Consider the following 26,561-nt stretch of genomic DNA (forward strand, 5'->3'; position numbering starts at 1 on the left):
CAGAGATGAAGTACGCCTAACAGTTGCAGATTTACTGTAGCCCTTCAATCAAAGAAGTATTTGCATGGCTGCTGGCAATGGCAGAAGCTAGGAAATGTTAATTAAAATAAACATGTGGTTTGCTTCCAGGGAGGAGGCATTTACATGACTTAATAGGAAACCCCTTGTTATATTAGGTCATGGGGGTAGGGGGGAGGGGGCATGGTCCAATAATTGGTATCTGTTAATTCCGTTATATAACCGTAAAGTCATAACACACATATCGGGTTTTACATAATAAATAATAGAAGGAAAAACGTTCTGTAGAGTTAGTCCCTGGTGAGAAAGGCGTTTACAGTCCGAATTGCCTCCGGGAAGAAACTCCTTCTCAACCTCTCCGTTCTCACTGCATGGCAACGGAGGCGTTTCAGGTGAGCTGATGACCCCGGCTTGCTAGCGGCCTGGGGAGAGATGGGGAATGGCGGAGTCAATGGTTGCAGCCCAGAGATGCCGCCTAACCTGCTGAGTTACTCCAGCCCTTTTGTGTATTAACCATCAACCGCACTTGCCGACTTCTACTACTTATACAATGATAATGTAAGTAAGAGTCTGCGGTGGTGGTTGGCAGCGGCAGGCGTGGCTGAAAGCGGCCGGGGATGCAGTTAGGGCTGCTGTAAGTCCACTGTGGAACTGGCCAGGGACATGGTGTGAGCTGATGGTGGCGTTGGCAGCCATAGGTATGTCTGCCACTATAACCAAAATCCATTATAATGAGGTCCATTAAAACAAGGGTTTACTATAATGTGAATTCAAAGAAAGCAAAATAACAGCAAATTAGCTCAAACAGATTGAGACAATACTGAATATACACAGAAGCATCTGCAGAGAGAAAGAATTCTAATTTTTCAGCTAAGACCCTTCTGCCACTGTTGAAAGACGTTACCCGAGTCTCCCTCCAGAAGAACTATCCTCACTCAATACATCCTGTTAAAATTCTCAGAATTGTTTCATTTCATCTATTTTCTGTATTCCTGGGAATATTGGCTTAGAGTCATAGAGTTATGGAGTCATACGGCACAGGATCTTTGGCCCAACTCATCCATGGCGACCAAAATGTCCTATCTAAGCTATCCCATTTAATCATGTTTGGCTCTTATCCCTCTAAACCTTTCCTATCTATGCACATGTCCAAATGCCTCAATAACTTGGCACACCGGTAAAGTTGCTGCCTTAAAGCACCAGGGACCTGGGTTCGATCCTGACTACGGGTGCTTGTCTGTAAGGACTTAGTACATTCTCCCTGTGGCCTGCATGGGTTTTTCCGGGATCTCTGCTTTCCTCCCACAATCCAAAGACATTCAGGTTTGTGGAATAATTGGCTTGGTAAAATTATAAATCGTCCTTAGTTTGTGTAAGATAGTGTTAGTTTGCGGGGATCGCCGGTCGGCGTGGACTCGGTGGGCCGAAAGGTCTATTTCTGTGCTGTGTCTCTAAACTAAACTAAACTGAACTACTTTCTAGGCATATTCCCACCACCCTCTGTGTGGAAAAGTTGCCCCTCAGGTCTCTATTTAATCTTGCACCTCTCACCTTAAACCTGTGTCCTCGGGTTTTTTATTCCCCTATCCTGGGAAAAAAGTCTGTACCTTCACCCTATCTATTCCCCTCATGATTTTATCCACCTCTATAAGATCATCCTTCAGCCTCCTGAATTTCCAATTCCATGAGACAAACCCTCATCCCAGGAATCCCTTTAGTGAACCTTTATGGAATTTCCTCTGAGCTAATGATCTCCTCCCTGAAATAAGGAGAAAGAAACTGGATGCACCTCTCCAGGGAAGTGCTCACTGATGCGTGGTATGGATGTCATAGAACTTTGTTATTTTTGTGCTCCATCCCTGGCCAGTTCTTTGTCAACATGAAACATTAATTGTGTTTCTTTCTCACGGATGCTGCCTGACTTATTATTTTAAGCAATTATTTGCCCTTATTACATTTCTTTTTGCCGCACATTTTAATATGATCAGTTTCTAATTGCCCATCCATGTGCCTTGAGTTGGGTAGATATGGTTAGAATCGACCTCACCAATTTCCCTTTCTTCATGTTTAATTTTCAATTGACCCTGGTATTAGACAGTTCAGTAGCAATTCTCTTCCATTGCCCTCACTCCATTGTTGTTATACTTCCTTCACCTGTCTGATCACAGTTTTTGAATGCACAGTGGTGCAGCGGTAGATTTGCTTCCTAATAATGCCCCTGTCCCACTTAGGAAACATGAACGGAAACCTCTGGAGACTTTGCGCCCGACCCAAGGTTTCCATGCGGTTCCCGGAGGTTGCAGGCAGTTGCCGGAGGTTGCAGGTAGTGGAAGCAGGTAGGGAGACTGACAAAAACCTCCGGGAACCTCCGGGAACCTCCGGGAACCGCACGGAAACCTTGGGAGGGGCGTAAAGTCTCCAGAGGTTTCCATTCAGGTTTCCTAAGTGGGACAGGGGCATTACTGTGCCAGAGACCCTGATTCGATCCTGACTACGGGTGCTGTCTGTACGGAGTTTGTACATTCTCCATGTGACCACGTGGGTGTTCATTTGGTGCTCCAGTTTCCACCACATTCCAAAGACATACAAGTTTGTAGGTTAATTGACTTTGGTTGTAAATTCTCCCTCATGTGCAGGATAGTGTTAGTATATGGGGGTCGCTGGCCGGTGTGGACTCGGTGGGCCGATGGCCTGTTTCCGTGCTGTATCTCTAAACTAAATCAAATGAAAAAGATAGACACCAAAAGCTGGAGTAACTCAATGGGACGGAGCATCTCTGGAGAGAAGGAATGGGTGACATTTCGGGTTGAGACCCTTCTTCACCCATTCCTTCTCTCCAGAGATGTTGCCTGTCCCACTGAGTAACACCAGCTTTTTGTGTCTATATTTGGTTTAAACCAACATCTGCAGTTCATTCCTACAAAATTAAAGATATTTTGGTTTCCAGTGTAAATACCAGTTGAGTGCAGAGTGGGATTATTTTTCTGAAACCTCTTCCTGTTACAAGGGGCTCCCTGTATCTCATTAGTGTTCTTCTTTGCAGAAGTTGAAGGAAAACCTGTCCATTAGCCGTGACTCAGATTCAGCTGCAACATTCCATCACCCACATGGTAAAGCTGTTCAGGAACAAGAAGGGACATTATTAACCTGCAAGGTGGTGGTTGCCCTTTTAAAAATCCTTTGATATCTAGCTACCACTCAACTACTAATGATGAGATGCCACAAACCTTCTTTTAAAGTAGATATCTAACCACCTTTAACTTTGAGAAATGACAAGGAAAATGGACATTTAAATGCCTCATTCTCTTCACTTGACAGTTTCCAACATTCTCTGATAATGTAACGCATGTCCTAAAGGACAGTGAACCAAAAATGTAGCTCTTAATCCTTTCTCCTGTCCATGCTGCCTTTGGAAATGGGTCCAATTGCAGCGTAAAATTTGCTCCCCTAAGAACCTAATTGGCTATTATTGATACAGATGGTTAGACAATATTATTTTTTATGGAGGCGAGTCTCCCATTTATTTCAACTAAACCAAATTTCAGAAGCAGAGTTAAATGCAGATCCGTCACCATATTGCATGTTTAGTGCTAATAACCAAGGTGAATTTCTGTCCTCGTATATATTTTAAGTGAAGCTATGGCACACATTTGTACAGACTCAGCAATCCGCATTGTGGAAGTCATATTTCAGATAGCATCTCTCCTGTCACTTTACAGCACATCTGTCATATGTTAGTTTAAGAAATGCAATGCATTCAAGAATCACGTGTACTTTTCTCAAAGTCTGCAGTATCGGAGAAAATAAAGGAGGCCATCATTTTTGACACTTTTTAGGGCCGTAACATTGCATTTATCAGCATATTTCATAGCATTGAACACGCGCTTGACAGAATATTGTGAGTCTTTGGCCTTAGCATCAATGAGCAGCTTTAAATTCAAAGCTAAGCTGACTTTGAAATGTATTGTTTTACACCGTTTTATTAAAAAAAATTGCCATATATTTTAATCAAAATAAAATGCATAAATGAGGATCAATTCTGGACATTAAGATTTTAAATTCTTATTGGTTTAACTTCCGATGGCTGTGTTCGTGAGCATCACTAGAAATCAAGGAAATTACAATATGAAATGTTGGAATGGCTATTGTGGCGCCAATTTATTTTTGAAGGTTGCCGTTTACTTAAATAATTTCCAATAATGTGGGAATAAATGTGAAACACTGGTTCACTCATTGACGTAGCTGGCAGTTCCCCAGCCAAGCACTCAATGATGACCTTACAGTTACATTATACTGGACCAAGTGATCCAATACGATAACCTAGCTTCTCTTGCCTATTAACCTAATTGAACAAAATATCAAAGGATGACTGGAATTTATATGGTACCTCTCCCAATGCATGATATAAATTGAGTATTTTTGAACTCTGGGCATTTATGTAATGTAGGAAATGTGGCTGCCTATTAGCCTGCAGTAAGCTCCCATTAACATGTTGACCTCTATGAAGATCAGCAACTAATAGCAATTTTTTCACTGCCAGAACAATATTGAAGCAGGAAGAATTGAGAGTAACACTGTTTGAGAACAATTCTTTTTTCATCCCATTGAAATGTGCAGATTGGATTGCGAATGACTGAGAAACTAATCCATGAAACATTTTTGTAGCCAAATCTCAATCTTTCAGCACAAGATTCATTATCCATTTATGTGTTTGGTTGACTAATTAGGCCCGAGTTGTGCTCATTTTTAACAAATTGCTCTTTGTCATTTTAATTTATTCTTTATCTTTTTGATGGAACGTCATATTTTATTTTTTCAGTTAAAGAAGCTCAATAAAATATTTGTATTGGAGTGAATCTCAGACCATTGTATGTGAAGATGAAAATGACTTACATTCTACCATGGTAGGGGAGTAACAACTAGATGGCATACTGTAGGTTTAAGGTGAGAGGGGAAAGATTTAAAGTGTATCAGAGGGATAGGTTCGGCAAATCAACCTGAAGCTGAACTAAAAAGTGCAGGTTCCGGGTCTCGGAAGTCACTGTCTCCAGTCTGCTACTGTACTGCGTAGAAGGAGAAGAAGGCGTTATTATAATTGGTAACTAAGGTGTGGTTAGTGGTATTGAGGTAGCTATATTATTGGTTGCATGCATAAACCATCTACTGTCTCCATCTACATTCTATCTTTGTCCCGCCCCCTCCCCTGATGTCAGTCTGAAGAAGGGTCTTGACCTGAAACGTCGCCCATTCCTTCTCTCCAGAGATGCTGCCTCACCCGTTGAGTTACTCCAGCATTTTGTGTCAACCTTCAGTTGGTTTATATAATGGTCTTGGCTACATCCACAACTCTCTGCAATTTCTTGCTGCCTTGGATGGAGCTGTTTCCAAACCATGCTGTGTTTGCATCCCGATATAGTGCACTCTATGGCGCATCTGTAGAAGTAGGTGAGGATTGTCGGCGACATGAATCCCCAACATCATCCAAGTATTTGTTTAATTCCTTTGCCATTTCCTTATTCTCCTAATAAATTCTTCTATATATGTCTGTTAGAATGCTAGCCTAGGGTGTGTCAAATTTAAATAAGTAAATAGTCTGCCTTCACGTGTTAAATTTGCAGCCCAGTTTCCACACACGGAATAGGACATTTTTCAATCCTGTTTGCAGGCAGTGAACTGAATGAAAATACCTCATCCAACAAAGGCAAAAATGATAGTGTGATTGGCCTCTTCCTTGTATGTTTCTGTAGCTTTTGGAGCGCAGCCCAAATGTTCAGAATAAATGACTCGAAAGAAATTATAATATCTGTTGCCATTCTAAATTTTGTTTTCAGAAATTTAGATTTTGGTAGTGCAGGATAATTATTCTCACCTCAGCTTAGTTAGTGCAAGTGCACTAACCATTATTTACGTGCAGACAGACTTTATATAGGGAGAGATTGAACACTTCAAAGATTTTCAAGCTGATTTTACGACAGTGTGCTTTATTGTGATCTCTGATTTGTTGATGTGTGTGATTGCATTGGATATTTAATGTGAAAAACTTCAAGTGACAATGTTTATTATATTTTCCTTTTTGGTTCCGTGCAGACATTGATGAATGTGCGGAGGGCTTTGTTCAGTGTGACAGCCGTGCTAAGTGCATTAACCTCCCTGGATGGTACCATTGTGAGTGCAGGGATGGCTACCACGATAATGGACTCTTTGCAGCAAATGGAGAGACATGTGAAGGTCAGTGCCTGAATGAAAAGTTTTCTATTTTCATCCCTTCTTGGCAACAGAACATTTCACAATAATCTAATTGAATTAAACTAAGCAAAACGTTCAACAAAAAGGATTCTAACAGTCTTCAGTATGGCAGTAAAATTCCAATAATCCAGCTAACCCAGGGCTTTGGTGGTGGCAGACTGACAGATTTTCCAAACTATTATCCAATAGTTTGGAAAATTGCATTAATAGCCAAGCACACTTTTATTTTTTTTTAAAGATACAAATTGTTGGAGTAACTCAGCAGGTCAGGCATCATCTCCGGTGAACATGGGTAGGTGATGTTTGGGGTCAGGACCCTTCTTCAGACCCTGACCCTGAGTCTCAGATTTGAAGAATAGTCCTGACCCGAAACGTAATCTATCTGAATCTGAAGACGAGTCCTGGCCCAAAATTTCACCTATCCACACTGCAGAAGGGTTCCGACATAAAACATTACTTATCCATGTTCTCCAGCGATGCTGCCTGACCCACTGAGTTACTGTAGCACTTTGTGTCCTTGTGTTTGTAAACCAGCATCTGCAGTTCCTTGTTTCCACACTTTTAGTTCATTAGTTTTGAACACGACAACATGTATAACAATTATTAACAGTTATGGGAAGCGGGAAATAGCAACGAGTGAGTTTTAGTTCTAAGTACCTTGTGTCTAAAGTATTTTGGCCTCTGTTCGAGCCGCAAGCCTCCCCTCGTTGCTTTCCCCGTCTGTGGCCATGCACCCGGCCCACAGACACACATCCCACTGACCCTGCTCCAACCATAAAGCCCACACGCTCTGGGCCCTCAGCTCAGCCGGCCGACTAATGAATTTCCATCATGATTAAACCATCATGATTTCCAAATGTAGAAACAAGAAACTGCAAATGCTGGTTTACAAAAAAAAACCACAAAGTGCTGGCGTTTCTCCTGCAGTGTTATAGCGTGATTACGTCATAGACTCTTAGTGTGGAAATAGACCCTTGGGCACAACTTGCCCACACTGGCCAACATGCCCCATCTGCACTAGTCTCACCTGCTTGCATTTGGCCCATATCCCTCTAAACATGCCCTATCTAAGTACCCAAATATTTTTTAAATGTTGCTATAGTACCTGCCTCAACTACCTCCTCTGGCAGGTCTATCCCTACACCCACCACCCTTTGTATGAAATAGTTACCCCTCGGGTTCCTATTAAATCTTTCCCCCATCACCTTAAACCTATGTCTTCTGGTTCACGATTCGCCAACTCTGGGCAAGTGACTCTGTGCGTCTACTCGATCTATTCCTGTGTGTTAGTGTGTTTTGATTTCCTAACGATGGGTACCAGATCACTGGAGTCTTCTTGCAATCGGCTAAATTATACCGATTACTCATTGATGATTTCACGAAGAATTACCACTAGCTGGATTGCAGCATCAATGCACTCTGGACCTGCCACATATGCATGAATGCACCACACGTGCATGAACAGACAACATTAGAAATTGCATTTGATTTCTTGCACTGCAGAGCTCTTCTGGGTCTTCAATGACTTATTGAACTTGGGGTTAGATGCACTTGATATCTGACCTCTCAGCTTTACGCAAGTTGGAACTGGTGCATCTAGCACTGCTCAGTTCACTTCAGCCTGACCACTCACCTTGAGATATATTTTTGTATTATTTATCTTTATTTCACTGGAATGTTTTTAATTCATATTTAATTACTTAAGTGTCGTGAACCTGTAAATTTCATCCATTCTAACTTGTTTTTAAATTAGTTACATAAACCAATATTAAATGTTGGTGAGTATCAGGGACATTTATAAGCAGTGAAACTGATGTTTGGGAACACAAGGTGTCAAAGGTGGTGTTGCAGATGTGGTGCTGGAGATGTGCACCCTGAGGAGTGGTTGTGACATGTGAGATGACCATCACATCATGTCTCAGCAATGTAGAAGATCAATGCACCTGTGGTACTAATGTTGGGAGCGAGCACACACGCCAACCTAGATCAAGCACCAACTGGCCCAATGTCAACCTCCACTTTCAGTATCATTATTGAAATGAAATTCTTGAAGTTAACAATTAAATTTATCATACAGAGATAAGTGGCACTCACGAGAAGCATTGATAGGAGGAGATGAAATGGTGCTAAATAAATCAGGCAGATACCAGTTTACAGGTTATTTTATAATACTGCAATGAACTGTAATCACATTAAAGTGTGATTATAATAAGGGGAAACGACTGTTGCACTTAAAAAAAAAAAAATTAAATGTGAATGATTTCAGTTTGTTCGAATTTGTATCAATTATACTTTCTTCGGATGCTCGGGGGATTAAATATTTCTGGGTAAATTAATTTTAACTCTGGTAGGTTTAACGAGAGAGAATTATTTATGTCATTTGCAGAGGAAGCATTATGTTAATTGAATCTGCAATGTAACAACTAGTTTACATGCGTCATTTCACAGACATTGATGAATGTGGGACCAGGAGGCACAGTTGCACCAATGACACCGTCTGCTTTAACCTCGAGGGAGGTTATGACTGTAGATGTCCTCATGGAAAAAACTGCACTGGGGATTGTATCCACGAAGGGAAAATAAAACACAATGGACAGATTTGGGTGCTAGAAAATGACAGGTGCTCAGTCTGCTCCTGCCAGGTGAGTTTTGTTCTTAAATATTAATTGTCAGCTCTCCTTGTAATATTTTTATTTTTGCTGCGCACATGCACACAGACATGCAAGCACACACGCAGGCATGCACACAAACACACACACCCACATGCAGATATGCACATGTGCACACACATGCGCACAGATACATACAAGCACACACACACATACACACACACTCACACACACACACACACACACACACACACACACACACACACACACACACACACACACACACACACACACACACACACACACACACACACACATACACACACACACACACACACACACACATACACACACACACACACACACACACTACACATACACACACACACACATACACACACACATACATACACACACACACACACACACACACACACACACACACACATACACACACATACACACACACACACACACACACACACACATACATACACACACACACACACATACTCACACATACACACACACACACACACACACACACACACACACACACACACACACACACACACACACACACACACACACACACACACACACACACACACACACACACACACACACACACATGCACACACACACATACACACACACACACACACACACACACACACACACACACCACACACACACACACACACACACACACACACACACACACACACACACACACACATACATACACACACACACACATACACACACACACACACACACACACACATACATACACACACACACACACACATACACGCTCACACATACACACTGCCACTGACTTTGAAGTTTTCATCCAGCTGTTTATCCCACAAAAGCTTAAAGTGCCATGCTGTCTCTATTTATTGATTTAGCTTTATGAGAAATGACTCAGTCTAAATAGAAAAAAACAAACACACACCAAGCAGATCCTTTCTCTTTCAACTAGTTGATCACTTTCTTGTTTTCTGTGATATCACAGTTCAGGTATATTCAAGCTTATTTATTTAATTTTCCTTTCTTAAGTTTAGTTTGGAAGCAGGCCCTTTGGCGCGCCAAGTCAACGCTGATCACTAATCACACGTTTATACCAGTTCGATATTACCCCATTTTCTCATTCCCGACACACTCGGGGCAATTTACAGAAGCAAATTAACCTAAAAATCTACACATTTTTGTGATGTGACAGGAAACCAGAGCACGCACGGGAAACCTACATGGTCACAGAGAAAACGTGCAAACTCCACACAGGCAGCATCCGAGGTCATGATCGAACCCAGGTCCCTGGCGCTGTGAGACCGCAGTTGTATCATCTGCACCACTATGCCGCCGAAAAAATCTTATGAAGTCATAAAACTACATTGACATCCCACCCTCACCAAACTCACACGTTGTGTGTCTTTTAGAGTTGTAATCTACAAAACTGCCTTTAATAGTTACTCCTTGCACGAACAAATGCCTTCTGTATTAACACCGGCTAAAATTGCAGGATTATTCCAGGGAAAATTAATGGCTCTAATATAAATCAGGTTGCAATCCTGGACAGATGAAAATAATTCAAATGTAATGCATCCCAAGGAATGAAAAATACTCAGGAGGAATTGTGAGGTTTTAACAGATAATTTGGAGGAGACACTGGAGAAGGCCTTAAGAGGGAAGTGACGGAGTAGATTATTCATATAATTCACCTGTCCTCTGAAAAGAGATTTGTGAAAGGAATTATAAGCTATATGGGAAGATATGCTATAGAATATGGAACGTGGTACTGTAAAAAAGTGATACAGTTGCTTCTAACTTCTATGGGGTACTTCGGATGAGATTGGGCAATCAGGGCCGGCCTTAGGAGTTGCGGGGAACAATTTTGGTGAGCCCCAGGTTCCCAGTCAAGGTCTGTAGATTCATAGAAATATAATTAAAGTCTATTATAGACTTTATATATCTGTGGTAGAATGGAAAGTAATCAAAATGTGCGCTTAAAAAGTGCAAGCGACTTAATGGACCAAACAGATCTAAGCTACATTTTAATATAAAATTGCATACATGTAAGCCTACAAGTAACAAACAAAATGTGTAGATCACCTCTGAAAAGTACTTAGTTACAATACCACTAGTTTTAGTGGCTGTGAAATGAAAAAAAACTAATTTAATTAAATAGATCCTGGAAAACCAATAAAAATTGGTGAAAAACCAGTCCAGGCATTAAATTTTGGGCTTCAGCCCCATCCTACCCTTTGGACTTCTACCCCATCCTAACTTAGTTATGTGTGTGTTAGTTGTCTGTGCGTGATGTGTGTTTGTTAGTTGTCTGTGCGTTATGTGTGTGTGGGAGGGAGGGAGGGAGAGAAGGAAGGGAGGGAGGGAAGGGAGGGAGAGAAGGGAGGGAGGGAGAGAAGGGAGGAAGGACAGAAGGGAGGAAGGGAAGTAGAGAAAGGAGGGAGGGAAGGAGAGAAAGAAGGGATGGAGCGAATGAGAGAAGGGAAAATAAACAAAGGAGGGAGGGAGTGAGGGAAGGGAGGGAGGGAAGAAGAGAAGGAGAGAAGGGAGGGAGAGGGCCGGCGGCGGGTGCGGATGCCGGGGTCCGGGCGGATGGGTGTGAGCTGAGGCCGAGGTTTGTAAAAGTTGCTCCAATCCCTGGCCCGACCCTCCATGTATTGTTCACCGCGTCTCCCCGGGGCTGTGTGCGTGAAGCACAGCGACTGGAGGGGCGGGAGCGCTGCCGTGGGCGAACAACCCACCTCCCCCTCTCCCCCTTCTCGATTCCCCCTCACACTGCCCTCCCCGTCTACCCCTTTCTTCCCCCTCCACCCCTCTACTCTCTCTCCACCCATCTCTCCCTCCTCCACCCAGGGTAGATCTACCCGAGCCGAGAGTAGATAACTCTGGCGCGGGCCCCCCTTACTCACGGGGCCCAATTGGGAGCAATCGGTCCAATCAGCTAAAGGCCAGCCCTGTGTGCAATCACAAGTCAGAGCACAGTTTGCCCACTGTAGCCTGCAACTCTGCAAATTTAAATCTGGGAGAAAAAATAAATGATGGTGGAGAGGAGGGGTGATGGAGGGTATGCCTGCTGCAGTCATGTTCATAAACCATAGGAGCAGAATTAGGCCATCGACCCATCGAGTCTACTCCACCATTCATTCATGGCTGATCTATATTTCCCTCTCAACACCATTCTCCTGCATCTTCCCCATAACCCCTGACACACTTACTAATCAAAAATCTGTCAATATCCGCTGTTAAAAATACCCAATGACATGGCCTCCACAGCCGTCTGATACACAGATTCACTAGCATCTGACGTAATAAATTCCTCCCCATCTCCTTTCTAAAGATACATTCTTTTATTCTGAGGCTGCGCCCTCTGGTCTTAGACTTTCCCACTAGTGGAGATATCCTCTCCAAATCTACTCTATCCTGGCCTTTCACTATTCGGTGGACAAGCTTTTCCCTTTGAGAATAGGGAAGATTCAAACAAGAGGACATGACTTCAGAATTAAGGGACAGAAGTATAGGGGTAACATGAGGGGGAACTTCTTTACTCAGAGAGAGGTAGCGGTGTGGATTGAGCTTCCAGTGGAAGTGGTGGCGGCAGGCTCGTTGGTATCATTTAAAAATAAATTGGATAGGCATATGGATGAGAAGGGAATGGAGGGTTATGGTATGAGTGCAGGCAGGTGGAGACTAAGGGAAAAAAGTTGTTCGGCACGGACTTGTAGGGCCGAGATGGCCTGTTTCCGTGCTGTAATTGTTATATGGTTATATGGTAAGTATTAATGAATAGTCAGGAGAACCTGTAAAAACTGGTTAATTCTGAACAGATAGATTTGGGAAGAAGACGTCAATGTTTTAGAAAGAGAGCATCCCTTCCTCTCCACAGAGAGGGATAACTTACTAACTCTGCTATTTCATTTGTGAACAGTTCAATGTTTCTACGTCTGACTTGCTCTAATTAAAGGTTTTATACCTAACCCTTTTGTTGCCCTCTGCTGCTGCCTGATGTGCTGCATGTGCGCACCATTTTCTTCTCTTTCTTTTGTTCTATTCTGATTTGATTCTACATTCACTGCCAAGTTTCATTGATTTTCCTGGTAGTTACGATGTATTGGAACATTTCCATTATCCTTGTTCAATTATCCATTCACCAGATTAATCACGAGGAATTCTATGAACCATTGCCTTAAGTGCGACATCACTTGATTGCCCAATATACTAACACCTGTCTCCTCAGGCTGAATATAAATCACATTTGCAACCCAGGAGTGACTGAATTCACTTTAGTTATTGCTGCTTCATCTGTCTGAGAGCATTGCAACTCTGTAAGCATGGGTCATCATCCTATCTCTGATATTCTAGGTATGAGGAAGGGTCCCGACCTATCCTTTATCTCCAGAGGTGCTGTCTGAGCGGCTGAGTTACTCTAGCATTTTGTGTCAATCTATCTATTTCTGATATTGTTTAACTTAGAGGTAATGAAAAAGGGCCCTTTGGCCCATTGAGACTTTGCCGACAATGATCAACCGTACACCACTTTTGCATCCCATGTACTAGGGGGCAAGTTACAGAAGCCAATTAACCTACAAGCCTGCCCATCTTTGGAATGTGGGTGGAAATCGGAGCACCCGGGGGAAACATACGCAGCCACAATGAGAATGTACAAACTCCATACAGACAGCATCCGTAGTCAGGATTGCATGCAGGTCTCTGACACTGTGAGACAGCAGCTCTACCGCTGCGCCATTGTGCTGTCCTACATTAATCTTCTGAATTTATGTCAATGTAAATGTGAATTTATCTGCCTACCTTATTTTCATAAGTGCTTCCTTGTTTTTAGTTAAAACTGCATTTATGTGATTATATTTTGTAATCTGAAAAGATTAAGGATTGCGAAATGGCATTAGAAATGTTGAACCAAAGCTCTGCAATAGAGAAAGAGACACTTGCCCATTTCCAACTGGTGAGAGGAGATATCATGAAATTGGGGTGTGTGGAGGGTAGAAGTGAATAGAATCTGAACTAATTGGCATCAGCTTCCTTCCGATGTGTTAGCCCTTGATTTGAAATGGAAAAAAATTGGGGGGAAATTTGAGGTGGTTCTCCTCCCTTGGTCTTGTTGCCTGGTTGATCTCCATTTTAAGTGACACTCAAAAAATCTAAGTACTCAAGGAAATTATAGAGTCTATTCTGCTTTTATTGCACTAGATCTCTATATATGTTTTAGCTAAATAGATTACATGGAATTTATTCTGTGGTCAGTAACTGTTATTAGATTTAACTTTAATCAGGCCACGTTATTGTTCCGTATTGGAAATAAGACAGAAATGGTTCCTTTTTTCAGAGAGAGTGGTGATAAAGGTCAGCTGGTTGTCAATTTGCAAAATAGCATCAGTGCAGCAGTAACATCTTTAATCTTCATTCACAATCTTCTGCTGCCAAAAAGCCAACTATGGCACATGTCAGATCCCCTTTGAAAAGTGAACTGGACATCTTAAAAGACCCCTTTAAAGATGAAAAATCCTTGTCAAACCATTGTTGTGAAAGTGAGTTCCTTGCTGGACATTCAGAAAGCCAATGAAAGAGATTGGGGAATCTGGAAATTCTGAAATTCTTCTTTAGTTTAGTTTAAAGATACATTGTGGAAACAGGCTCTTTGGCCAACCGAGTACGTGCCGACTTACCATCACCTGCACACAAGTTCTATCCTACCCATGTGGTCAAAGGGAGAATGTACAAACTCCATACAGACAGCACCCGTAGTCAGGGTTGGGCCTGGGTCTCTGGTGTTATGAGACAGCAGTTCTACCTGATACGCCATTGTGTCACTAGCAATGTTGACTCTCTCTGTTCCTCACTCTTGGCTGTAAGGCAGTAACAACTGTACCACTGTAGCACTGTCAGTGTTTTCTTACATTAAAGCAGGAATCAGCTACTGTGGAGTGGGGGCATCAAGCAAAAATAATTAGCATTTTTTTAAGGCAAGAAATATAGTAAATCACACGATTCAAAGGAACTGCAAGAAGGGTGTTCCTGAAATTATTCCGTCCTATTGGTAAATAGTAACAATTATACCAGTGAAAAATATTGTGTGCTCCACCAAACACATTGTTTTCATTCTCCACCAGAGTGGCTTGGTCTTGTGTCGACGGATGGTCTGTGACTGTGAAAACCCAACCGTGGATCTTTTCTGTTGCCCTGAATGTGATCCGCGGCTGACCAGTCAATGTCTGAATCAAAATGGAGACGTGATATATAAAAGTGGAGACACTTGGGAGCAAGAATGTCAACAGTGTCATTGTGTGGTAAGTCATTGGGAGATGCCTGTTGGAGGAACCAGTAAACAGAGCTTTAGAATAGAGAAGAATGCTGTTTTCTATGCATTGGTTGGATTTGCATCCATTTGGAAATGAAGCATTGGTGTTACTGTGGGATTTAAAGTCCTGAAATATGATTAAAGGGGCACAAATCAAGAGTATTTTAATACACACAAGCAAAAGTGTGAGAAACTGGAATGGTTACCAGGACTGCAAGAATGCAAAGTCTCCCTGGATCTCTGATGTGGTAGTAGAAACAATACTGCAAGAAAATAAGTAATGGCGAACGTTTGTCTAGAACAGAGAGTGCTCCAGAAACTTAAGGAGAGTTGCCCAAGGATCACAGCAAGAACCCAGCAAGCCTATTTCATTAGTGTGTGCAAGCCTACACAAGGTAAACACACATTGAGTCAAAGATCAACTGTTATTCCCTTCAGTAGAGAGGCCAATAGAACAGAATAGAATATTTTTTATTAGCCAAGTATGTATGCATACAAGGAATTTGCCTTGGTGATTTGTTCGCATGGATAAAGACACGATATACAGTAGACATTTAAAAATAAAACATTATAATTTAAACATGTGAAAATAAAGTACCAGAGTAAAAAGAGGCTACAAACTTTTGGCTGTTGAGTAGAGCTACTGCTCGTGGAAAAAAGCTGTTTTTTTGTCTGGCTGAGGCGACTTTGATAGTACAGAGTCACCTTCCAGATGGAAGTACTTCAAAGATGTTGTGGCCATGGTCAGAGGGGTCAGAGATGATCTTACCCACTCGCTTCCTGGCCCTTGCAGTGTCCAATAACAAAGTTGTACAGATTTAAAACTTGTGTAGAGGAGAGATCATTGAAAGATTAATAATGCTCTGGAACTTCTGCCCAAAAGAGTGATGGAAGCAGATTTAAATACAGGTTAGTATTTTATTTGTAAAACAGTCTCTTATAACACTTGTACATTTGTATATTCAAGTTGAGTTTATTGTCACAAGCACAAGTAAGAGTGATGTACAGGCACACAATGAAAATGTTGCTTTCAGCAGCATCAGAGACACATAGATTGAGACCAGTTTACAAAAATATGAATTATACAGAAATTACACATTTATTCCATGATACAGGGAAAAGAAACGAACTGCAAACAAAAAGACAAAAGTACAAAACCCATTTAGAAAATAAGTCGTGTAGGAAGGAACTGCAGATGCCAGTTTATTCCGAAGATCGGCACAAAATGCTGAAGTAACTCGGCGGGCCATACGGCATCTCTGGAGAAAAGGAATAGGAGACGTTTCAGATCAGAACCCTTCTTCATACAGAAATTCCATGGTAGTGTAAGAGATGGCCGGTGGTGTTCCATTGCTGAGGTAGGATTAGAGTTGTGCAGGTCGGATCTAGAAGCTGATGGCTGTAGGAAATTAATTGTTCCAGTCCTAATGGTGTGGGAGTTCATTAATCTGTACCTCCTGCCCAACAGTATCAGCATGAAGAGGGCATAGTCCGAATGGTTGGGATCAACTTTGACTTGGGTCTCGTATTCTGTGGTGATCTCTGTGTCCCTTTTTAATGTTCCTTGAGATGACATTCTGGTCATTGATGAGCAAGTTTACGACCTCTTCCATTCATCTTCAGGTTAGCATGCCAGGATGTTGTATCTGTTTGTGTGTGAGTCTCTGTCTCATTCCTAGTGCAAGCCATATAATTGCATTTACATTAAGTTAGCGTGGCATCAATTTTCCTTTACATATGTTTCTTTAGCAAATAATCCAAGGGTTTGTTTTGAAAGAAAACCCAGGTCCCAGTCCCTCGGAATGCAATAGTGAGAGGACATTAAATTGGGGCCTTTCTCCATTGAGCATTGGTTGTGGCTACATCAAATTTCCGTTCCTTTTTCAACATTACAGTCCTGGACCATGAGATATGCCACTTTGTAATACTCAATCATGGACAGGCCCTTTTCTATTTGTTGATGGGGTGGCAAAGAATTTAGGTATTGGGTTTTCCTTCTTGCGATACGGTGCCAAACCACCTGTCTCTTTTGGACTGTTACTGTAGAAAAAAACACGTATTTGGTTAAGAGGCAGTCAAGCAATGGTCTGTAGAGAATGTCCTCAAGGAGCTGTGGAAAAAGATGATGGATCCTGTCAGATCCTGTGCAGAATCTCAAAATCATTCAGCAGAATTGTGATGGGTAGAAATGACAAACAAGCAGCAAACGTAACTGGCGGTGAGAAGGACCTTTCCTGTCAAGTCCTGCTTGCAGAGCTGGTCTCTGTGCTGACACACCTTGTTCTTGAAGTGGCTGTGCTGGGGTTTGGACAATCGACTAGAATGTGAAAGTCTGGAAAGAGATGTGGTGATTTTTGTTGAAGCTCATTTTGAACAGCTGTATTGCACAGGCTGTTCTCTACATCTTGTTGCCAGGGATACACACTGAGACAAACGTTAACTGCGGCTGAAGGATTATCAAGTTGATGAAAACTGCCTTTTGGTCTCCTCGCCTGGATGAGCACGTGAAGTGCCTTGACTTACTTAACAAGCTATGGAGCAAGCAGTATAAAATTGGATTAATGTACTCTGATCCTTGTTTAGACCCAGTGGATACGGTAGGACTAAATTATGCCCTTTGGTTCTAAAGGTATTAGTATCAGATCAGAAAAGAGGGGTTTTCTGATAGAGGTGTACAAAATCACGAGAGTATTAGATTGCGTAGACGCAGAGTCTCTTGCCCAGAGTAAAGGAATCGAGAACCAGAGGACTTAACTTTGAGGTGAGGAGGGAAAGATTTAATAGGAACCCGAGGTGGCAACATTTTCACACAAAGGGTAGTGGGTGTATGGAACGAGCTGCCAGAGGAGGTAGTTGAGGCGGGTACTATCGCAACGTTTAAGAAACATTAAGCCAGGTAAATGGATATGACAGGTTTAGAGCGATGGGCCAAATGCAGGCAGGTGGGATAAGTGTAGATGAGACATGTTGGTTGGTGTGGGAAAGTTGGGCCAAAGGGCCCCTTTCTATGCTGTATGACAATGACTCTAAGTAAGTGCGGATAGGAACAGCAGAAACAATCTTAAAATATTTGAAAAGATATATGTGTGTGATATAATATCATTCCATTTGCATGGGATTTTCCAAAAATCTCTCTATCCAAAATAAAGATGGAAACTAGTTACCGAAGCAGGCATTACAATACAGCGCCACCTACTGTTCTGGATATTTCTTTAGTTGGAAGCGGTCCCAAATACAGGCTGATATGACAATTATCAATGTACTGAAAGGTAAACCAGCAAGCAAATAAAGGCTTACATTGTTTTTCAACAAATTGTAGATTTACCATCATGTTAAAAAGATCAATCATAGCAATTAGCTTCATATTTTACACCCTATTTAATCGAATAGATCATTAAGCGGGGGTTAAAAGATGGCAGATTTTGTATGATCTGCATTTTGCTTGGCAATAAAAGTTTAAAACTCTATCAATATATTAAAAGGACTATTACACACAATTGATTTCCAATGGATATCAAATTTCAACAGCTTAATGATACCAATGGCAACACATTAGCTGAGAGCACTTATTTGTGCTTCTACTGTAGATGCCAATACTTCAGTGCTACAGTGTAATTGGCATATGGCATCTATGAGCGAAATAGTAAATAAACTGCCTTTTACTGAATTATCTTTTTTTGCTGAATTCTCTAGCCTTCTTTATAGCAAATCTAAAAATGACAGAGGAAATGTACTTAAGTTTCTGCATTGAGGATGATTTCAGAATACTTAAGTAATGTACTTTTCAGGAAATAGTATGAGTAAACTTTGCCTCAGATTCAATGCTGTAAAAGTAATCTGTTCTTGAACTGAGGTGTTGGTGAAAATTAAATCCCGAAGATCATAATAATCACTAGTTTAGACTTTAGTGATACAGCACGGAAACAGGCCCTTTAGCCAACCGAGTCCACGCCAACAAGCAATCATCCTGTACACTAGTACTATCGTACACACCAGGACCAATTTACAATTTTACTGAAGCCAATTAACTTACAAACCTGCACGTCTTTGGAGTGTCGAAGGAAACTGGAGCACCTAGAGAAAACCCATGTGGTCACAGGAAAATGCACAAAATTCCATCAGGAAGGAACCTGGGATTCTGACGCTGTAAGGTAGCATCTCTACTGCTACACCACTGACTCAACTGCAGCTAGCAAATAAAATACATCAGGGTTGAATCAACATCCAAATCAGCATTCAGCTCAGTAGCAGGAGCAGAAATATGGGAAAGAATTTCAAAAACAGGGAAGCACCCACTCCTCTTTGCTCTGCAGGAAAATGGATCCAAAAGTAAGAAAAAAACTGACCTCGAGTTGACAATTATAAGAGCAGCTGTAGGTTTGAGACAGACTTGCTTATTTACCCCCTGAATATGGTTACAACAGATGTAGACCCCCAAGATGTAGAAATTGGCGTTATAATGTGTGATTACGTATCACCTAATCACACGTTATAATGCCAATTCATGCTAAACAGGAGCCTCACAAATTTTGTCATGAAGTCAATGTCTGTGCTAATTGGACACAGATCATCCAAAAGCAAATGTCAAACTTGCACGTCTTATGCTGAAAAGCAAATACAATATATGCAAAGTTAAAACCCAATTATTTTCTTTGTTATTTCTGAAAGCTCCCTGCCTGTGACAATGTCATTGTGTTCGAAAGAGAACATGCACTTTCTGTTTTCTTATATGCACTCCATCAATCCAGTGAAACAAAGCCTTTTAAACCATCAAAATTGCACATTTCATTTTGGGCAGTATATTGATTTTTGGCACTGTGAGCTTGTTATAGATTCTAACATCACTTACTTTTAGGGTGCCTCTTTCTCAATGGCCACATTTAAGGCAACTATCCATCAGTTGTGCCATAAAACTTACATTTCCCATCAGGTTCACGAGTTCATGAGATGTGACCCAACGCATTAAATATTGACTTCGTAATGCCCAAGATATATATCGATTTCAAAAATGTCACTTCATATTGGTTTTGCTTCCTTTCCAACGAATTAGTCTCTCATTCTTCACCTTGTTTTTATTTCCGCAGCAAGGCGAGGTTGACTGTTGGCCTTTGCAGTGCCCTGAAGCTGACTGTGAATTTAGCATGGTCCTGGAGGGTGAATGCTGTCCACAGTGCATCGAGGATCCTTGCCAGGCTAGTAAAATCCGCAATGATATCACCAAGACTTGCACAGATGAGATTAATTTGGTTCGCTTCACTGGATCATCGTGGATAAAACATGGCACAGAATGTACCCTCTGCCAATGCAAGGTGAGCATGGCTATTTGCTGAGGTCTGAGCAACTCCTTAATCTGCAATAGCAATATCCTGCATTTCTATGCAGTATTTCCTCCATTTATGAACATTTGCAAATTCTTATTTGCAGCAGCACGACAGAAATGTAAACATAGTACTCAGTAGACACCAACAAAAATAAGTTCAATATATAAAACACAAACAAACAATATAGTGCAAGAGAAAATCAATGTCCCCAAGTCCCTAGTGCAATCAAGGCAGTTTGTAGTTCAGAGTTTAGATGGAGTTTGTGGAGTTCAGCGGTTGTTGGGAAGATGCTGCTTCTGAACTTGGATGTCATCGTTTTCAGGGTACTATACCATCATCCCAATGACAGGAGTGAAATGAGAGTGTAGCCAGGGTGGTGTGGTGATGACTCTGGCTGCTATTTTGAGGCTGCACCTGCAGTAGATCCCTTTGATGGTGGGGACGTCAGTACCAGTGATGGACTGTTCACCACATCTAGATGCCTTGTATAATAAAAAGTGCACCACTCCCTGCACATTACAATATACTGTACTAAAATGTCCACAATGCATTTCATGCAGCCTTTTTGATTGATGAAATTTCACTTAACAAAACCCGTTTCCCTTCATAAATCGAGGAGTGGCTATAGAACCATTTGGAAACCTGCGATATCCCCAAGAGCTTAACAGCCCAAAATGTACTTTTGAAATTATGTAGGGTAAAGATTATCATGTTTGAGTGATGCACAGAAGCCTCTGATTGATTCACATATTATGACAACATAAGAGACCATTCAGCCCATCGAGTCGATAGTGGCTCTCAGAAGCGAAATATTTCTGAAAATCTAAAGACTAGTCCTTGAAGGGGCCTAATTGGTAGGTTAAGAAGTGGAAGGATTTTGGGACTAAAGTGATCAGCTCTTTCAAACAGCTGGCACAGGCACATCAGGTTGGAATGTTGTTGGAGACACGCAACATCCATGCATCCATGCACATAGAAACAAAAATAAGGATTGCAATCAATGGCTTTTCATTCTAATCCACAGTTCCTTTCCTACTTTGGACTTTGTGGCCTTTGCCTCCGGAACCTTTTTTGAGAGAGCTTTAAAATGCTGAAGCACCAGTAATGTCCTATCCAATAATTTGCAGCCTTCAGGACTCAGCAGAATTCTACAGTTTCAGATCGTAAACAACCACTCTCTTATTTTCCAACAGCAGCTGGTAGAAACTTTGCTGCTCCCTTGGACAACCCCCCCCCCCCCCGTCTGTTTTTTTTAATTCCATTCTCACTCTGTTTTACTGTGCGATTTACTCTTTCCAACCTTCCAACCTATCCCAGAGCTTTCCCTTTGTCTTTTCTCCGAACTTCCGCTTCACTTTCAGCTTCATTAAAATTATTACATCTCTAACATTTAACAATTTGTTTAAACAAAAACAGATCTTTGGTCTCAAACAGTGATGTAATTATTCTCTTTGATCATGCTGCCTGACCATTTTAAGTTTAGATTTCCAGCAGAGCTTTAGTCTTTACTTTAGACATTAGAGATACAGCATGAAATCAGTCCCGTCAGCCCACCGAGTGCATGCCAACCAGCCATCACCCTCTACCCTAGCATTATCCTACACGCAACAGACAATTTACAGAAGCCTATTATCCTATAGATCTACACGTCTTTAAAGTGTGGGAGGAAACTGGGACACCTGTAGAATACCCCTCACAGGGAGAACGTACAAACTCCATACAGACAGCACCCGTAGTCAAAATTGAACCCACATCTTTGGTGCTGGAAGTCAGCAACTGTACAGCTGCCCCACTGTGCTGCCCTCTAATGTTAGCTCTATGGTAATATGAGATATTTATGAAGTAGCTATATACTGCGACCAACTCACATCTCTGTGATTCATTGTTCAGAAGTACCCTCTACTGCTGAGCATGCTGTAAACAATGGCTAGCTTCATTATTATCGTAACCGAAAAACTGGGCATGCTTATAACTGTACTCTGTTTTAACGAGGATGTATACACAGGGCTCTTAAAAAGGAAATAATACTGTTTTATGATTCTGGGCCAAGAGATAATTATTGATGACTATACTGAGGGAAAACTCCCTGTTGTTTATTAATTGAATAGTTAAGGCTTGCACGAGAGAACAATGGCAGCCTCGAGTAAAAATCTGATTAAAAATAAATAGGAAATTAGGAATCTGAATTGCAAACCAGCAATATCAGGCAACATCACCTGATCCCCCAGTCCCTAAAAATACAAATTAGTTTTTCAGGTTGAAAGTACTAAACTGATAAAAAAATAAACCTTAGTTTAAGTACATCTATTCATTTCTGAGTCAAATTAAACTGATGTGATATTCTACAAGCTACTTGTTTTGCAGACACACAAAAGCTTTGTTGTAATCCCCTCCACCATAAATCAAAGCTTGCATTCTAGCTGGTACATGTAAGACGAAAATATTTTAATATTTTGAAAGCACCAAGTTGTCACTGCAGAATAATGGTTTGTCAGCAATAATTACAATGTAGCATTCTTTGAGGTTGGGGTTCAAATGACTTCACACTGTAATTTGTCACTGTCAATTAAACCATAAAACAGACTCCAAATTACTATAATGTGTTAATTCTTTATCACAATATATAGTGGCAAGTGCATTGAGGCAGTGACCAAGCCGGTTGCAGGACAGTCAAATGAAGAACCACACTTTATAATATTCTTACAGCAGATTTTGTGAATGAGATTGTTTGTGAATGAAAAATAGCTTTGGTGCTTTGTTTTTCACAAACAAGCCTTTTACACATATTTGAGATTCCCTTCCCTCAATCTTACGGATATAGTATGTTTTTTCTTCTTTGAAAGCCTCATAAAATTTGTGAATATCAATATCAATCCCATATACTTTTAATAATAAAGTAGAAATACTGTGGAAACAGGCCCTACAGCCCACAGAGTCTGCGCCGACCAGCGATCACCCCGTACAGTAACACTATACACTAGAGACAATATACATTTTTTTACAAAAGTTGATTAACCTACAAACCTGTACGTCTTTGGCATGTGGGAGGAAATTGGAGCAGCCGAAGAGAAAACCTAAGCTGTTTGTACAGAGTTTGAACGTTCTCCCCGTGACTTGCATGGGTTTTATCCGGGTGCTCTGGTTTCCTCCCACATTCCAAAGACATACAGGTTTGTATGTTAATTGGCTTTGGTAAAAAAAATTGTAAATGATCCCCAGTGTATAGGATAGCATTAGTGTATGGACATCGCTTATCGGCCCAGACTGGGTGTGATTTGAAGAAGGAGATGTGATTTGGAGAAGTTTGAGTCACCTGCCTATTCAATATCCAAAATCCAATCCAATCCTAATATATGTGCAGGAAGGAACTGCAGATGCTGGTTTACACCAAAGATAGACACAAAATGCTGGAGTAACTCAGTGGATACCTCCTACACAGCCAACAATGGACTATTGCGGGCTCCTTGGCCATCGATGCTGGCTCTGATTTGTTCTGTACCTTTTCATATGTCTCGTTTCCCTCTCCCTTGACTCTCAGTCTGAAGAAGGGTCTCAACCTGAAACGTCACCTATTCTTTTTCTCCAGATGTGCTGACAGTCCCGCTGAGTTACTCCAGTATTTTGCATCAATCGTAATATACTTATACCAATTCTTTATAAAGCAGATATGAATTATTACATGACAGCCTTATAGAATATTTTGCAGTGTGGCATTAACTCACATTCAGTTAGTATTTTGCTTTCTATTTCTGCAGAACGGTCACGTCTGCTGTTCCGTGGATCCTCAGTGCCTTCAGCAACTCTGAGCCGAACAGTATAAAACATAGCGTTTGTTGTGGCATTTGTATGAAATTTCCTGTTAAATCTGCAGGACAAGAGTTATTATCAAAACAAAGCTCTCTTCAAGAACAACTTCCCAAGTAGAAAACAACTTTATACCAAATACAGAATTGCAGTTCTCTAAAATTGAAACTGTTATTTCAAGTGGAAATCCCATTGTAAAGTAAGGACTGAAACTGCAGAAGCTGAATCTCACTTGGCAATTGAAAAAAACATTTGAAAGCAAGTACAAACTTGTCAGATTGTATGTGAAAGAAACATTTTAACAGCAAGTTTAAAATGAATATATGTACAAGCATGACTAGAGAGCAAGGATTTTAACACAAGGAAAGTCATGTGATGTATATTTTCCATTGTTTGTTTGAATTGTTGTTTCCCCAGTTCCAATGATTGCTGAATTGCTTGTCTTCGTACAAATTCTTCAAACATAAATTAAAAGGTTTTGATTCAATTTCAAACTTATTTCCTTGTGTTCATTACTTTAACCCAATTTTACATTGTGGATCTTCAAAAGCAAGAATAATGCAAAGACCGGAGGTGGTATAATTGATTAGTCTGCCAGCTTTAAGTAGCAACCCCCCTGTATTGTTAAGGTCAAAGTCAATCTAGTGGTAGAGAGAGATCAAACAGAAAGCAGATACACTTTATAAATATTCCATATATAGATTTTTGTTGTCACACCATTAACTATTTGGGGTATGTAGAAACACAAAAGATAGGAGATGACCATTCCGCATTTTGAATCTGCTCCACCGTTCATTGCAATCATACAGCTCAGTATTTTATTCCCATTTGTTCTCAATATCCTTTGGAATCCTTTTGTGCCATAAACCTACCTATCTCCTTAAAATAATATTCAACAACTTAACCCCCACATCCTTCCGTGAGTGAGAATTACACAGGTTCACCGCCTCTATACATTCAAGACATTCCTACTTTCAACTCATAAGGTCATAAGTGATAGGAGTAGAATTAGGCCATTTGGCCCATCAAGTCTACTCTGCCATTCAATCATGTCTGATCTATCTCTGCCTCCTAACAATACAATACAATACAATTTATTTGTCGTTTGGACCCCGTTGAGGTCCAAACGAAATGTTGTTTCTAACCCCAGTCTCCTGCCTTCTTCCCATAACCTCTGACAATTTCATTAATCAAGAATCTATCTATCTCTGCCTTAAAAAATAATGTCCTTTAATTCTGAGGCTATGACCTCTAGTACTAGACTCTCCAATTAATGGAAACATTCTCTCCACATCCACTCTATCCAAGCCTTTCTCTATTTTGTATGTTTCAATGAGGTCCACCCAACTCAACTCAAGTTATTCCTGCTCTTAGTATTAAGCATTCTCAGTATTCTCAGTATTAAGTCTCATGCCCCAAAACCTGAAACTGTGAAGCCTGGTTCTAGACACCCTCACAGGGGGATCATTTCACATCTTGTCTGCCTAATACTTAGGGTGGCACAGTGGTGCAGCTGTAGAGTTGCTGCCTTACTGCATTAGTGATCCGGGTTCGATCTTGACCATGTTTGTACGGTCTCAGACTGTGTGGATTTCCTCTGGGTGCTCCGGTTTCCTCCCCCACTCCAGAATGTATAGATTTGTAGGTTAAGTGGCTTCAGTAAAATTGTTAAATTGTCTCTAGTGTGTAGGATAGCATTAGTGTACAGGTGATTACTGGTCAACCAGACTGGGTGGGTTGAAGGGCCTATTTCCGTGCTGTATCTCTAAAGTCTAGATTCTATTGGGACATTTTAACATTCTTCGCAATCATCTAAATTGTGATGAATGCAAACTTCCACATCCAGCAGTTCCACCATCTCAGGGAGCAGTCTGGTGAAATCCTATGGCAAATATATTTTTTCCCTTCTAGGAAGACCAAGCATGACACAGGAGCAGAATTCATATGGAAACTGCTTCACAACAGCAGCTCAAGTTCATTGATAACTTCTGATGCTCGCTTTGTGGAGTTTGCACATGGGTTGGTAGGTTATTTGACCTTCTTATGGGGGATGCCAAGTTCCTGTCTGAGAGAGTGGTGGATCTCTTGAATACTCTACTCCAGAGGATTGTGCAAACCGGATCATTGGTGATATCTAAAGAGAAGAAAGATAAATGCTTGAAAAATTGGAGAATTCAGGGCTACAGGGAGAAGAGGCGCAGCAGAGGAGATGAGGTC

General features: G+C 41.2%; 1 protein-coding gene across 1 annotated transcript in view; it reads left to right on the plus strand.

Annotated features, from left to right (window-relative positions):
* LOC129706413 (protein kinase C-binding protein NELL2-like) overlaps nucleotides 1–24,838 on the plus strand; it is a 229,900-nt gene extending 205,062 nt beyond the window's left edge. The window contains exons 16-20 of the mRNA XM_055650706.1: nucleotides 6,106–6,246; nucleotides 8,713–8,906; nucleotides 15,032–15,208; nucleotides 20,304–20,528; nucleotides 24,296–24,838. Of these exons, the coding sequence (XP_055506681.1) occupies nucleotides 6,106–6,246; nucleotides 8,713–8,906; nucleotides 15,032–15,208; nucleotides 20,304–20,528; nucleotides 24,296–24,346 (788 nt within the window). The 3' untranslated portion in view covers nucleotides 24,347–24,838. The remainder of the gene's footprint in view (nucleotides 1–6,105; nucleotides 6,247–8,712; nucleotides 8,907–15,031; nucleotides 15,209–20,303; nucleotides 20,529–24,295) is intronic.
* Nucleotides 24,839–26,561: the final 1,723 nt, after the last annotated feature.

This window comes from Leucoraja erinacea, chromosome 19 (genome assembly GCF_028641065.1).
Source record: "Leucoraja erinacea ecotype New England chromosome 19, Leri_hhj_1, whole genome shotgun sequence".
Lineage (NCBI taxonomy): Eukaryota > Metazoa > Chordata > Chondrichthyes > Rajiformes > Rajidae > Leucoraja > Leucoraja erinaceus.